The sequence below is a fragment of the Bicyclus anynana genome, chromosome 13 (genome assembly GCF_947172395.1).
Source record: "Bicyclus anynana chromosome 13, ilBicAnyn1.1, whole genome shotgun sequence".
Taxonomy (NCBI): Eukaryota; Metazoa; Arthropoda; class Insecta; order Lepidoptera; family Nymphalidae; genus Bicyclus; species Bicyclus anynana.
Window position 1 is genome coordinate 11,901,663 of NC_069095.1, and position 14,377 is coordinate 11,916,039.

Below are 14,377 nucleotides of genomic sequence, written 5' to 3' on the forward strand. Positions count from 1 at the left end.
AAAAACAAAACATTCAGTCTAATGACCAAGATTTTTGCTTAAATTATTCAGAAAGGCGTAATTAAATTACGCGCTGCGGTATTTTTTTTTTTCGAGTAAAATTTGTGCGCCGCAGTACTTACTCGTAATATGTTTTTCTGTATGCATTTAGTTTTAGCACGTCCGTGAGGCGTAGATATCGTCTTCTATTCGTGTAGTGTTGTACCGGTTTTTTTTTTTTAATTTTGTGAACTATGGACCGATATGTGGTGACCCGGCACTCCAAACGTAGAAGGAGCAACGATGGGATGCTCGCGAGATGGAAAAGGAAGTACGTTGGAGGTCTCCTCACCAGGCATCTGTGGCTGAGCACCGGATACGATTTGAACGTGAGTTTTAATCCGTAACCTTGACTGTTTAGATTTGTCCAATTAACGTGATAGGTATATAATTTCTTAAAATGTACATAACTGCAAAGTTTGAGGTGCGTGCCCCGGCCCGGCATTGAACCTATACCCTCCAAATCGAAGGCTATCACGGCTCATTGTAGTATTCATCATTATCATCATATCAACCGATGGACGTCCACTGCAGGACATAGGCCTTTTGTAAGGACTTCCATAGACACGATTTTGAGCCGCCTACATCCAGCGAATTCCTGCGACTCGCGTGACGTCGTCAGTGCACCTGGTAGGGTATCGACCAACACAGCGTTTTCTAGTGCGGGGTCGAAATTCCAGCACCTTGGAACCCCAACGTCCATCGGCTCTTTGAGCTGCAGCACCTGTGTTTATTTTGGTAGCTGTTCCAAGGATTCATATTCCTACATAATTTGTGCACTATAATCATACTATAATGGTCTTGCTCTCTTATTACCTTTAGATCCACAGAACATTAAATAGAGACCTTATTTTCTATTTCTTAGCCGTTAGGCCCATATAGGCACCCTAAGACTGGCGGACGAGGCTCTGGCGGTATAACCATTCGGAACTAGCTGGATTTTAGAAGTGGCACATGGCGCGGAAATATCCAGCCTTGCGAATGACCAACACGCATGCCCAGCGTTGTCATTTTTGGGCAATACCTTTATGAGGCCTATGTCCTACAGTGGACGTCCATCGGCTGTTAATGATGATGATGAATGAGGCCCATGTGTTTTAGATCCAAACATTGTGACATTATGGGGCTAATGGCTAGAGCTCTAATTTAGAGCACATTCGAAGAACTGTTAGTGCTGTAATAGGAACTACCCTCCAAATTCCAGGTTTTTACGTTTGGTTGATTCCAAGTCTATGTAAATTTCAATCGATGACTCAGATCAATTACCATAATTTGGCCACCACCAAGTGATTTAACTTGTATGATGCTACAAACTCAGACCTTATTACCTTAGGACCTGCCTCGCTACACGTTACCCCTCTGTCAAAAGTATCACGATTAACGTGTTTAGACAAACTGCGTCTATAGAATAGATGTTTCATTGTGTTAAAACATGTGTGTATTACTATTTAAAGTTATATTTGCGTGTATTGTACGAATAACTGTTAAATATTTTCGATGTGTAAATTTAGTTCGTCCCCCTCAAACAACGACAGAAAATTTTGTTGATGAATTTGAGGTAATTGGTCTGTGTTGATGATGATGATGATCGCTATCGTGAATAGCCACCGAGGCCGAAATTTGGCCGAAGGTACATTATTATTATTTTTACTAATTGTACAGAAACTAGGTATTCTAAGTATGTGTTCACTTTCTCCTATAAAGCCAGTGCCTCCGAATTCGGATCCGAGCGTTTGCCGACGTGTTTACAGACCACCGGTGCGTGACAAAACGCTTCCTTATTTAGCCAATTTGCATACCCACTTACTTGCCAGCTGTTACGAGAGTTAAGATGGTTAGATTGTGGGTGTATACTGTATAGACGAGAAGTACGTAAGATTAACAAATTGGATAAAGTCAGGTATGCCCGGTAGAATCGTCTGCTATTTTAATTAAACGTAGAGTACAGAGATATTGAAAAGATTACCTAATTAGGTTTAAAAAAGCCTGACCTACCTCATGATATGAAGTGATGAAATTATTAGATTTGAATGAAATGAAATGAAAATACACTTTATTGTACACCATAAAGAAACATACAATATAGAAAAATAATGAAAAAAAGAAATGCACAGTAGGCGAAGAAACTAATAATAAATATATAGGCTAGGGTGTACAGAAGTAATATAATATATAAGGAAGTAACATTCACGCTTAAAATAAGAAAATAGTTAAATATGTACAAAAAACTAAGAAATATCAACATACCTATATAATATACAATACGATACATATGCCATATAATACATATTGTATATTTACAATATTTATACATACATATAATACGAGTATATATACTATATACTTATACGAGTAGATTTGTTTAACAATATCGAACAAGACGTAGAAATTTCCAAAAATTGATTCAAAAATTAATAGGTAGGTAATAAAATTGACGGCAGTCGACCAAAACCAATTATTTTGCAAATGTTTACATAGGGTAGAAGAGAATTTTAGGAGATCTGTCAACAGAGGCTAATTAAACACTCATTAGGTAATTATGTTTATGTACATAATATCTACAATGTTTCTTTTTAATTTTCTCAAAAAAGTACCAGGCTAACAAAACCTGTTAGGCGGTCTTATAAATATTAACACTTTCCCTGCGGCACTGATTTTTCTGTACTTTCCTCTGGTGCGGTACGAGGTTCTTTGAACTCATACTAAAACTTTATGTAGTGCGGTACGAGGTTCATCGACCTCGTAACTCTTGAACACGTTAAACATACGAGGTCAATTGACCTCGTACCGCAGCGAATGTGTTAAACTTCAATGTTTATGTAAGCTTAGTTTTGCTACAAAACAGGCGAACGAACTTGCGTCAGACGAACTTTCTTATTACCTTCTAAAAAATAAAATATAAACTTGCCCGGTTGGTGGTTGCCACAAATAAACTGCAGGCGTCTACTATTTATAGCGCATTCAATGGAAGCGCAGTCTTTCATTGCAATTAAATCTATAAATGGCGATCTGAGATTATTTTCCTTACTCGGATCCATTGATCTATGATCTACGTTCTATATTCCCAACTGCCTATACGTATGTGTTTAAGGTCAAGGCTTTTATATAAACTGGTTTTTCTATTTAATAAATATACTTACCTCAAAAGTAAAATCGCGTTAAAGAAGATGGGTATTTTTTTATTAATTATTAATCTTGAATAACTCGTTACTAGACTTATTTCAAAATTTTCATTTTTAATTACCCAGTTTACAACATTTTCTTTCATGATTTTTGCCTTATACACTGGCGGATGTCCGCGACTTCGTCCGCATGGAAATCGATGTAAACTTTCAACCCTTATTTCACACCCATCTATTTATATTTTGAATAAAAAGTCCAATAATCATTTTACAAAACTATAACTAACATGAACGATTTATATTAAAAAAAAACTTCGACCATTTATTAACCCTTTAGAACATTATTTTTAGTGTTTTTCCAGTAGTACACATACCAATTTTTACACATGTTCTGAAGGACTTTCCATACAAACTTTCAACCCCTGTTTCACCCCTTTCTGATTTAATTTTCGCGACAAAATGTATAGCCTTCTTCGCACTATGGTCTCAAACCGTGCTAAGTTTCAATCGAATTCATTCAGTAGTTTCAGCGTGATGCCCGGTTAACATAAAATACCGACAGACAGATAAAAATTAAAAAAAAAACATTTTTGGCTTCAGTATCGATTAATAATGCCCTCCAACTAAAATTTTAAATATATTTTCAATGTACAGAATTTGACCGGTTACAGTTTTATTATAAGTATAGAGTATTGAGAGGTATAGATAGATTACAGAGGTATTTAAACTGGAGGTAGGATTGGAATCTTTATCCGGTATACACAACATTTTTTACAGGAAATTTTACAGTAAGTTGCTCTTCCTATGTAATACTTAGAAGTATGTGTCTTTATCTCACAATAATTAAGTAATTATCTACTTAAATGTTATCTCTATAATTCTGTCATTATCCAATTATGTGTTTATTATATAAGCAAAGATAATCTTACAGTTTTATCAACATGTTATGCATAATAATATAACATTCTTTCACGCTGAATCTTCTAATTTTCAACCGACTTCAAAAAGGAAGAGGTTCTTAAGTTGTTCGGTATGTTTTTCTACAGCTCGTATCTATATGTATATATTTTTATTATTATTAGAAAATTTGCGAAAGTGCCTCTCACAATTAATTTTATCGTCTCTCTATTATCTATCTATCGGTACTCTGCTATATGCTCCTATAGCATGCTGCCTACTACATAAAACAGTGAAAAGAAATAGACAAAATGTCAACCAATAGCGGCGTAGTTGTCACAGTCCCATCTCTTTCGCTCCAACGCAATGAAATAGAAAGCGTTATTTCTGTTTCTACTATTGTTGAATTTTTGTCTATTATTTCTCTTTACGAGATATTATGTCGTTGTTCATATCAATCCAAAAAAAAAGCCAAGTGCGAGTAGAACTCGCGCACGAAGGGTTCCGTAGTACCATTATTTCTAAATAAAATCGATAAAAAAATCATGTCTGTTGTATGAGAGCCCCCATGAATATTACGAGTATGTATATTTTTGGTAGGTATTTGTTGTTGACTGAAGACGTTCACTATCAGAATCTGGTAATAAACTTCATAATCATTAACATCAGATGTTATAATCTGATGAAAATAACCCGGACCGTCTCATTGAGGTATTCTCTAAGGCACGAGGATATAGCACTAACAAGTCCCGACCAAAAACCTCTTTTTTAAGACCTCGGGACACGAATCTTAGCCATGTGTTACATCGATTCTCTTTCTACAAACGTTAACGCTTCGAAAACTAACAAAATGTACGAAAATGAATCGCCAACTTGATGCCGGGACCTGTCGACAATGAATGTCATCACCATACATTTTTTCATTTTCGAAGCGATTACGTTTGTAGAAAGATAATCGATGTGGGCCACAGGCCCAGGATTTTATGATGTGATCTTCCACAACCAAAGACTCGAATCCAGGACCTCACAGACCACCGAGGGCATTGCTTTATTTATACACGCGGTATTTTAAGACCTATTGAACTGTTTATCTAACATTGACCTGAGGGTTGCAGCAATAATTATATATATAAAATCGATTAAATATTAAACTGATAACGAACGTAAATTCACGTTGTTTATCTGTCTGTCTGTCCGCTCCTTATTTAGTGTGTCGCGACGTTTAATTGATTTGCGATAAATTACCTAAATAGCAATAAGTCAGCAGTCACTCGTTACATATAATGTAATATATTATTAGGGAAAAGACAATATATATACTGCTTCGTTGGTCCAATGGTTAGACTTCCGATTTGAAATCATGAGGTCCTGGGTTCGAACCCTGGGTTTCACTATGAAATATTAAACGTTCAAATATAATATGGAGTTACGACCAACACTGCGTTTTCCATTTCTTGGATAGAAGCAGGCGTTACTTTGCGGAAGTTCATCATGATTATATAATGATTTATTTATTTTGCTATCATCCGCGAAAATTCGGCGAACCCATGCGACAACGTCACCCAGGTCCGACAAAATACTCTCTACGTACGTTTCACCCCGAAACCGGAGCATCCTCAGGAGATGTTGACTCTACAACGTGCAATTGCAAAGTCAGACTTTAAAACGTAACGTACGTAGAGAGTATTTTGTCGGACCTGGGTGACGTTGTCGCATGGGTTCGCCGAATTTTCGCGGATGATAGCAAAATAAATAAATCATTATATTTTCCATTACTATTGTAGGTTATTCAGACATAATTATTGAAAGTGACTTCACAGATGTACTGACACGTTATCAACTCATATTCGACTCATTGCTGAGATCGAGTCTCCTCTCAGAATGAAAGGGGTTAGGCCAATAGTCCACCACGCTGGCCCAATGCGGATTGGCAGACTTCACACACGCAGAGAATTAAGAAAATTCTCTTGTTTCCTCACTATGTTTTCTTTCACCGTATGAGACACGTGATATTTTAATTTCTTAAAATGCACACAACTGAAAAGTTGGAGGTGCATGACCCGGACCGGATTCGAACCCACACCTTCCGGAATCGGAGGCAGAGGTCATATCCAATGGGCTATCATATCACGGCTCTAATATGTGCTGACATAGAATACCTTTTACAAATAATTATTACTACTTTGTAGAGTCAGGTCTTGGCTTACAAAACGTGGTACGTACATAAATTCATTGAAGCTCCATAACTTAAGAACATTCAAAGCTTTTAATATCGCTCTAAGATAAAGTAAAAGCTACACCAAGGAATAGGACTTAAGTAGTAAACTTATTTGTGCGGAAAATGAGCTATTCGCTGTAAAAGTAAATTAATCAAGATTGGATCTCAAACCGTATAGGTGTATTGCATTTACGCAGGCCAAATGGTAATCAATGTTATTTTGCAATAGCCAATCTATTTTGTAGCTTATGGTATATGAAATAGTGATGAAAATAGTAAATAAATCAACCATTGCGACAGGCCAGTTCTCGTGCAAGTCAATGTTTCATACTTATAAACATTATACTGGTTTTGTGGCTTAGTTGAGTGCACAGAGTTAGAACGCAGAGTTCTGTATTTATACACTAAAATATTCACCGAAAAAATATATAATGTATAAAAATAATTAAATTAAACGCCATTTTATAGTTTCATAATCTGTGCATTAATTTTTGAAAGCAGTGATTTATAATCTGTGTTAAAATTTTAAAAGAAATTCGCGCCCAAAAATGACATTTACGAGTTAAACTTGAGTGGCTGTGACATTGTGTTAATCTGCCTAAAAAGTGACAGTTGAGCTTAAAATACTTGATATTTTAAAAAAGGAATTCTTTTTTTTAAATATTCACAGCAGTGGAGGATGAGTTAATTTTTTTTTTCAATACGAGTGCAAAGGTCGCCGGTGACATTATGCCGCAGATTTTCTTCAAAAAAGTAATGGTTGTGCGAGACCGTGGCAATTTCGAGGTAAGTGACTTTCACTTTCGGTAGTTGCTCGCTATATACAGATTATACGCCATACCATAATGTCTTTGTTTTTAAAGGTCAACCAAATTATGTTGGATTTTCTGAAATAGTTTCTACTTCTAGTGTTTGTAGTTGTAAATAAGTAAGGTAATATAGAATCTATGAAGCTTATTTATTTTCTAAGATGGAGCGATTACAATATTAATTATTATTGTACAACGAATAATTAATTTATTTTGATCTCAGTGAAAAACTAACGAATTGAAGATTCAGAACCAAACCCACATTTACTTATCATGAGTTTACCATCAAAACCAGAGCATCATCAAGGGATGTTGACTCTAAAATGGTTAGCTGCAAGACTTTAAGATTAAATCTTATACAAAAAATATAAATGCTTAGTAGTTTAATATTTTCTATTAGGTTCACTTACATAAATAAATATATTTTCTTTAAAACATCATCGCCTAACAACCCTAACCTTAGAGAAGGAACTTATATTGTTTTCGATAAATAGTTTTTTCCTTAAGTTCTTAAAGTCCAGCGTATTGTACTTTAAGTACCTATACATAATTACATTCTTAAGGCATCTTAGATATTATGTTTACTTATTGCCAGTCACTCCGTATAATGTTTCGTAGTACTTTTAAATAATTCACCAATGAAATTCCAAAACACATGTTTGGATTACAAGCAAAAAAATGTCAATAAATAGTTGAAGTGGCGTGAAAGCTATCACTCCATAGCACAAACTTTACATAACACCCAACTAACTGGTGTTTTATATCCGTGATTTGTGATTAGCATCCGGGTGAAGCCGGTAAACGTATTTAAATAAAACTAGTCTTTTGTATAATTTAATCTAGCAAAAAATACCAAGTCAAGTCTAGACATACCTTTACATAAAACACCGGCTAAGTGTTTGCGTTTCGCAGCATAGGGTTCCGCAGTTGTACTTCACTAATGCAGATTAAGAATCGTGGTTTTCTGTTGGCAGAGGACACGACAACTCTTCTACTAAGCTGTGGCCTGTGATGTGTCATCATCATCATCATCATATCAGCCGATGGACGTCCACTGCAGGACATTTTGTAGGGACTTCCAAACATCACGATACTGAGCCACCTGCATCCAGCGAATCCCTGCGACTCGCTTGATGTCCTCAGTCCACCTGGTGGGGGGTCGGCCAACACTGCGCTTATTAGTGCGGGGTCGCCATTCCAGCACTTTGGGACCCCAACGTCTATCGGCTTTTCGCACTATGTGCCCCGCCCATTGCCACTTCAGCTTCGCAACTCGTTGAGCTATGTCGGTGACTTTGGTTCTTCTGCGAATCTCCTCATTTCTGATTCGATCACGCAGAGATACTCCTAACATAGCTCGTGCCATCGCCCGCTGTGTGACTCTGAGCCTTCTTATGAGGCCCATAGTTAGCGACCAAGTCTCGGAACCATAGGTCATCACTGGCAACACGCACTGTTCCCCAACGACTGTGATGTGTGATTGTGTTGAATTTCTGTATTGTACTTCTGTACATTTTTTCACGTAACTTGGCAGAGTGGCGGTCACTTGAGTCTTAACAAAAATAGCAATTTTATATAAAGATCTGTTTGTGAAATATTTTATTATATCTTATTTTACGACTTTGTTAACATGACGTGGCGAAATAATAAAGTGTTGACTACGGAACCCTAGAAAATACCTGAGGGTAATTTCAAGTTAATAGTTTGCCTTGGGCATATGTATTATGTGCCTAGGGCTAGAAGACCAGTGATAAATATGACCTCCGATTCTGGAGGGCAAAGGTTCGAATCCGGTCCAACTATACAACTCTATATACACTTTAAGAAATTAAATATCACGTGTCTCAAACAGTAAAAGAAAAACATCGTGAGGAAGCATATCTGAGCATTTTCTTAACTCTTCGTGTGTAAAGTCTACCTTTGGGCCAGCGTTGTGGACTATTAGCTCCTCTCATTCTGAGAGGAGACTCGTGCTCGTACAACAGTGAGTCGAATATGGGTTGATAATGATGAATGATGATGAGAAGAACGTGGTGAGATATATTGATCGTACGGTCTCTTTATGGTTGTATCCTGTGACTTTGGGACTGATGGGACACTCATATAGTACCTGCCCCTATAGCCAAGTGGCACGTCGATTCTCTGTCTACGATCGCAAACGCTTCGAAAACTAGAAAAATGTATGGGAATGACAGATCTTAATCACGTGACCTGTCGATAGCAAATGTCATTCCCATACATTTTTCTAGTTTTCGAAGCGTTTGCGATCGTAGAAAGAGAATCGAAGTGCAATTTGGCTACAGGGACTGGTTGGGTATAGGTTATGGGCCATAAAATTCTGTGACTTTTAAATAAAATATTTAACAAATATATAGTAATATAAGTACTTAATGTATCTAGGCAAATGTAGCAAACGGAAATATAACTGGTCTATCTTATTTGAACCTTGCAGTTGGGCAATATTATATTATTAGCTAAATATTTAAAATCGTTTGACTCGATTCCGCTCCGACGTTGAGAATATTTAGCAATATCCTGTATTTCGAATAATACTCGTATTTCTTATAAGGCAGTTTACTTTAGCTATTAATAAGCAACGAATCAACAAATCTAGGAAATAGGTAGAAACTAAAAAGGTAAAATATTAAAAGTAAATAATACCTCATTCGTATCATATATCGTACAGTAGTTTTACCAGCTTTACTTTGCAGTAGTTTGTATTTATATACTAAACTCTTAAAATATATAATCCAGAAAAGCGTACAAATCTAGTACTTTTAGAGCCCTCGGTGACGGCTTCTTTATAAGCTGCATATACTAGAAAATACCTACAGCCATATTAAGGCTATAAGTTTGTGTCTAACCACCAATGATTTATCAATATAGATATTGTGGTTACGTTACGTGCCTCTAAACACACAACTCGACAACGACATTGTAGTAAATTTTAGGCATTATGTGTTTAAATAACATTTCGTATCGTCATCAACCCATATATGGCTCACTGCAGAGCTCGAGTCTCCTCTCAGAATAGGAGGGGTTAGGCCAATAGTCCACCACGCTGGCCCAATGCGGATTGGCAGACTTCACACACGCAGAGAATTAAGGCAATTCTCTGATATGCAGGTTTCCTCACGATGTTTTCCTTCACCGATTGAGACACGTGATATTTAATTTCTGGAAATGCACACAACTGAAAAGTTGGAGGTGCATGCCCCGGACCGGATTCGAACCCACGCCCTCCGGAATCGGAGGCAGAGGTCACATCCACTGGGCTTTCACGGCTCTAAATAAATTACATTTAATAAGCGACTAAATGAAATTAAGAAAATTATGCACATTTTTTTGTCCGTTTTGATGTGCTAGTGCCCTATAGCTTAACACGTTCGCTGCGGTACGAGGTCAATTGACCTCGTACATCTAGCGTCTTCAATAGTTGCGAGGTCGATGGACCTCGTACCACACTACAAAGTTTTTGTACGAGGTCAAAAAACCTCGTACCGCACCAGAGGAAAGTACACAAAAATTCAGTGCCGTAGCGAACTTGTTAAACATCATTGCTAACCTACGAGGGCCGACAACAGCAGTATATCTAAACCTCAGTGATTTACAAATTTTAGGACGTAGTACCTACTTTATTGCAATCTCTAATTGAGAGTTTACGCTAAAGTACCGTAAATCCATTCTGTAACAACTTGATTGTTGTTTGTGATTGCTAAATGTTGTAAATTATTTGCTTTCTGTCTTGGCTTCTTTCGTCTTTCTTTCTCAGTCGATACTAAGTAAATTTATTCAACGACTTTGAATTAATAGAACGATTACAAACCCTTAAGGCAGAGGCGTCTTTACCTATGGTACAGAGGGTGTGTTGCACCCGCGTTGCACTTCGTCTGCGTGGAACTTTCAACCCCTATTTAATCACTTTAGCGGTTGAATTTCAAAAATTCTTGAATCACATTATATTTCGTATTGTTTTTATGATTAATAATTTTTTTTTTAAATCCATATAAACTTTCATCTCCTATTTTATCCCTTTAGGGATGGAATTTATAAAAATCCTTTCATAGGGGATGCCTGTAGTAGCTTCATGCATGCAAAGTCTCAGCCTAATCGATTTAAAATTGAAAAGTTTCATACAAACTTTTATCCCCTATTTGATTTATAATATTTATTCCTTTTGGGGGTAGAATTAATCAAAATCCTTTCTTAGCGGATGCCTACGTCATAACATCTACCTGCATGCCAAATTTCAGCCCGATCCGTCCAGTGGTTTGGGCTGTGGGTTGATAGATCACTATGCCAGTCAGTCAACTTTGGGTTATATATATTTAAGTAGTGTCCTCTATACATTCACATCCTGATTTTGTTTTCTTTTTATTCTTTACAAGTTAGCCCTTGACTACAATCTCACCTGATGGTAAGTGATGATGTAATCTAAGATGGAAGCGGGCTAACTTATTAGGAGGAGAAATGAAAATCCACACTCCTTTCGGTTTCTACACGACTTCGTACCGGAACGCTAAATCGCTTGGCGGTGCGTCTTTGTCGGTAGGGTGGTAACTAGCCACGGCCGAAGCCTCCCACCAGCCAGACCTGGACAATTTAAGAAAATCTCAATCTGCCCAGCCGGGGATCGAACCCAAGACCTCCGTTAAAAAGTCCACCGAGCATACCACTGCGCCACGGAGGCCGTCAAAAAAACCGTGTTTAATAATGAAACAGTTTTCGAACTAGTGACAGAAAAACAATATACCAAGCCTTGGTCCTACGATTGGCAGTCAATAGTGGTAAACTGGTAGTGGTAATACAGTATTGAGGCCGAAGTTTCGTAATGCATATCTCACGATTTACCGAACTACACTGTTTTATTGCCATTAATCACGTCTACTTCTACTCTATTCTTGACTAATATTACTATTAATCTATTACATACCAAGAAGTTTGATAGCGCGTTTATAATACATCGTAAGTGTTACGTATTACTAATTCGTTGGAATACCTGTATTTTTTTTTTGTACTAGCTGACGCCACGCTGTTTTACCCGCGTGGTTCACGTTCCCGTAGGAATACAGGGATAATATATAGCTTATAGCCTTCCTCAATAAATGGGCTATCTAACACTGAAAGAAAGTTTTAAATCGGACCAGTAGTTCCTGAGCTTAGCGAGTTCAATCAAACAAACAAACAAACTCTTCAGCTTTATAATATTAGTATAGATACATAGTAGGTAAAGTAAATTCTAAAGAAAGCCGTAATAGCCCAGTGGATATGAACTCTGCCTCCGATTCCGAAGGGCGCGGGTTCGAATCCAGTCCAGGGCATGCACTTCCAACTTTCAGTTATGTACCTATGTGCATTTTAAGAAGTTAAATATCACATGTCTCGAACGGTCAAGGAAAAGCATCGTGAGGAAACCTGCATACCAGAAATGCAGGCAAAACTTAAAAACTGGCCAATTTTAAAGGCATTTAAATATAGTCCAATCCAATATTCAATAAAATCCCAAATTCAGAGAAAATTCAACCTTAAGGATTGTGTTTAAGGTTGAATTTGCGAATGCGGCTACTTGAATTGAGTGCCAAGAAGTTGTGTTTGGCACTCATTGATTTCAATCGCTGATTGTGCATCCACTTTTGAATAGGAGATCGATGGTTACCTCGTAACCGCATCTCCTTTTACAGCAGAATGTGACAGAACGGTGCTACTGCGCACTGTTACGCAACGGGGCCGTTCCGCTCTGTTACACAGATCGCGCGGATTCATGACAACCGTTCTAAAACAATCAATGACGACGAAACGAGAGCTTGTCATGGTCATATCTTCCTCCATCCTACCATAGATACAAAAGACATCTACGGATTTTGGATGTTGATAAAAACTTTAACGTTAAAGATATAAACTTAAAACTTCTCCAAACTACATACACGAAATTCTAATAGGTAGATACAAAATATTGCTTACCTTATTATTGTAGGAGCAGGGACTTCACTACCCTTACCCTACCCCTACCCTACGCCTACCCCTGCCCTACCACTTTTTCTAATTAATAAACTATTTAAAGTTATATAATAAAGTTATATATTATATTATATAGATTATAGATACGAGTATGTATCCAATCGTATCTATCCTCCAAAAATCTCTATAAAACATAAACTATAAGCATGTGACTCCAAGTTTTCCTATTCTATTTATAATAAACGAAATGAAAGCAACCACTCCTACTAAACCTAAAAACCACGGACTACCTACTAAGAGTAACCTTCCCTAAATAAATGTTTTTACGAGTAAGTAACGGAAACACGTCATATCGGATCAGTAGTTTTTGAGAATTTTATAAAATCGCAAACATGTATATTGTAACATATATGTACACTGTACAGTATACGAGTTGAGATCATAATCTCTTTCTATGTCTTATAAACGTGTATAGACAAATGATATTGTATACTATAGATATGTTACGTGCCTACAAAATCACCGCAAAAAGTGATCCGAATTTAGCTGCTCCACTGAGCGCACACAACTCGACTTTGATTATATTTAGGTACTATTTGTTTATACAACTTACGTCGTTTACTATCAATGAAATTAGGACAATTAGCCGCTTTTGTTCGCCTCTGTTTTGACGCGCTAGTGACATATCTCTATTATAAAATTTTTATATAGACAAACAGACAGAAATTTTATAATCAACGAATAAAGTCACGAATAAGGTATAGTTAATGTAAGATACATCATAATCTTTCTTTAGAAGATCATCAACCGCCGACGTAACAATCGTAAGACCTTTTATATTTTTTGCTCGACGACTTTTAACCTTAACTCTATTTAATTAAGTGATATAAGTATTAGTTAAATTGTTTTGAAAATATGAATTAAATGTACTTAAGTTGAAAGGTCGGCTGTGAGAATGAAGGCTTTTACGCAATAAGCTTTAAATGGTGGCTTAAGTAAAAAGCAATCAGCGATTTTATTTTTTTACATTTTTAAACTAATTCGTAGTTAACACTAAACTAGACTAAGGTTAGCCTATGTGGTTTCGCACCACGGGGTCCTGGGTTCGAATCCCAAAAGATTTCTTTTTCTAAGAAATTATTAGTTAAAATTAGTGGTGCCCCCCGAGTCTCAAAGAGCAGTTTTTGTCATCAGTCATTAAAATCTAATAGTGGTTGTTAATGACATTAACACTATCACCCGCCAATCCACATTGGAGCAACGTGTTGGGTTTAAGCTCCATATCCCCTATCTTAATCGGAGAAAGGCTTGGCCATGTAGGCCGTTAAGACTAA

The 14,377-nt window shown here is 36.8% G+C and overlaps 1 protein-coding gene across 3 annotated transcripts in view; it reads left to right on the forward strand.

Annotated features, from left to right (window-relative positions):
- The first annotated feature begins 211 nt into the window (after nt 1–211).
- The window catches only part of LOC112051719 (uncharacterized), a 101,959-nt gene continuing 87,793 nt past the window's right edge, over nt 212–14,377 (forward strand). The window contains exon 1 of one of the 3 annotated variants that reach the window (XM_024090494.2): nt 212–368. In XM_024090494.2, coding sequence (XP_023946262.2) covers nt 234–368 — 135 coding nt within the window. In that variant the 5' untranslated portion in view covers nt 212–233. Of the gene's footprint in view, nt 369–6,644; nt 7,063–14,377 lie in introns of those variants that run through there. The other 2 variants (XM_024090493.2, XM_024090495.2) reach the window with 2 other exon arrangements.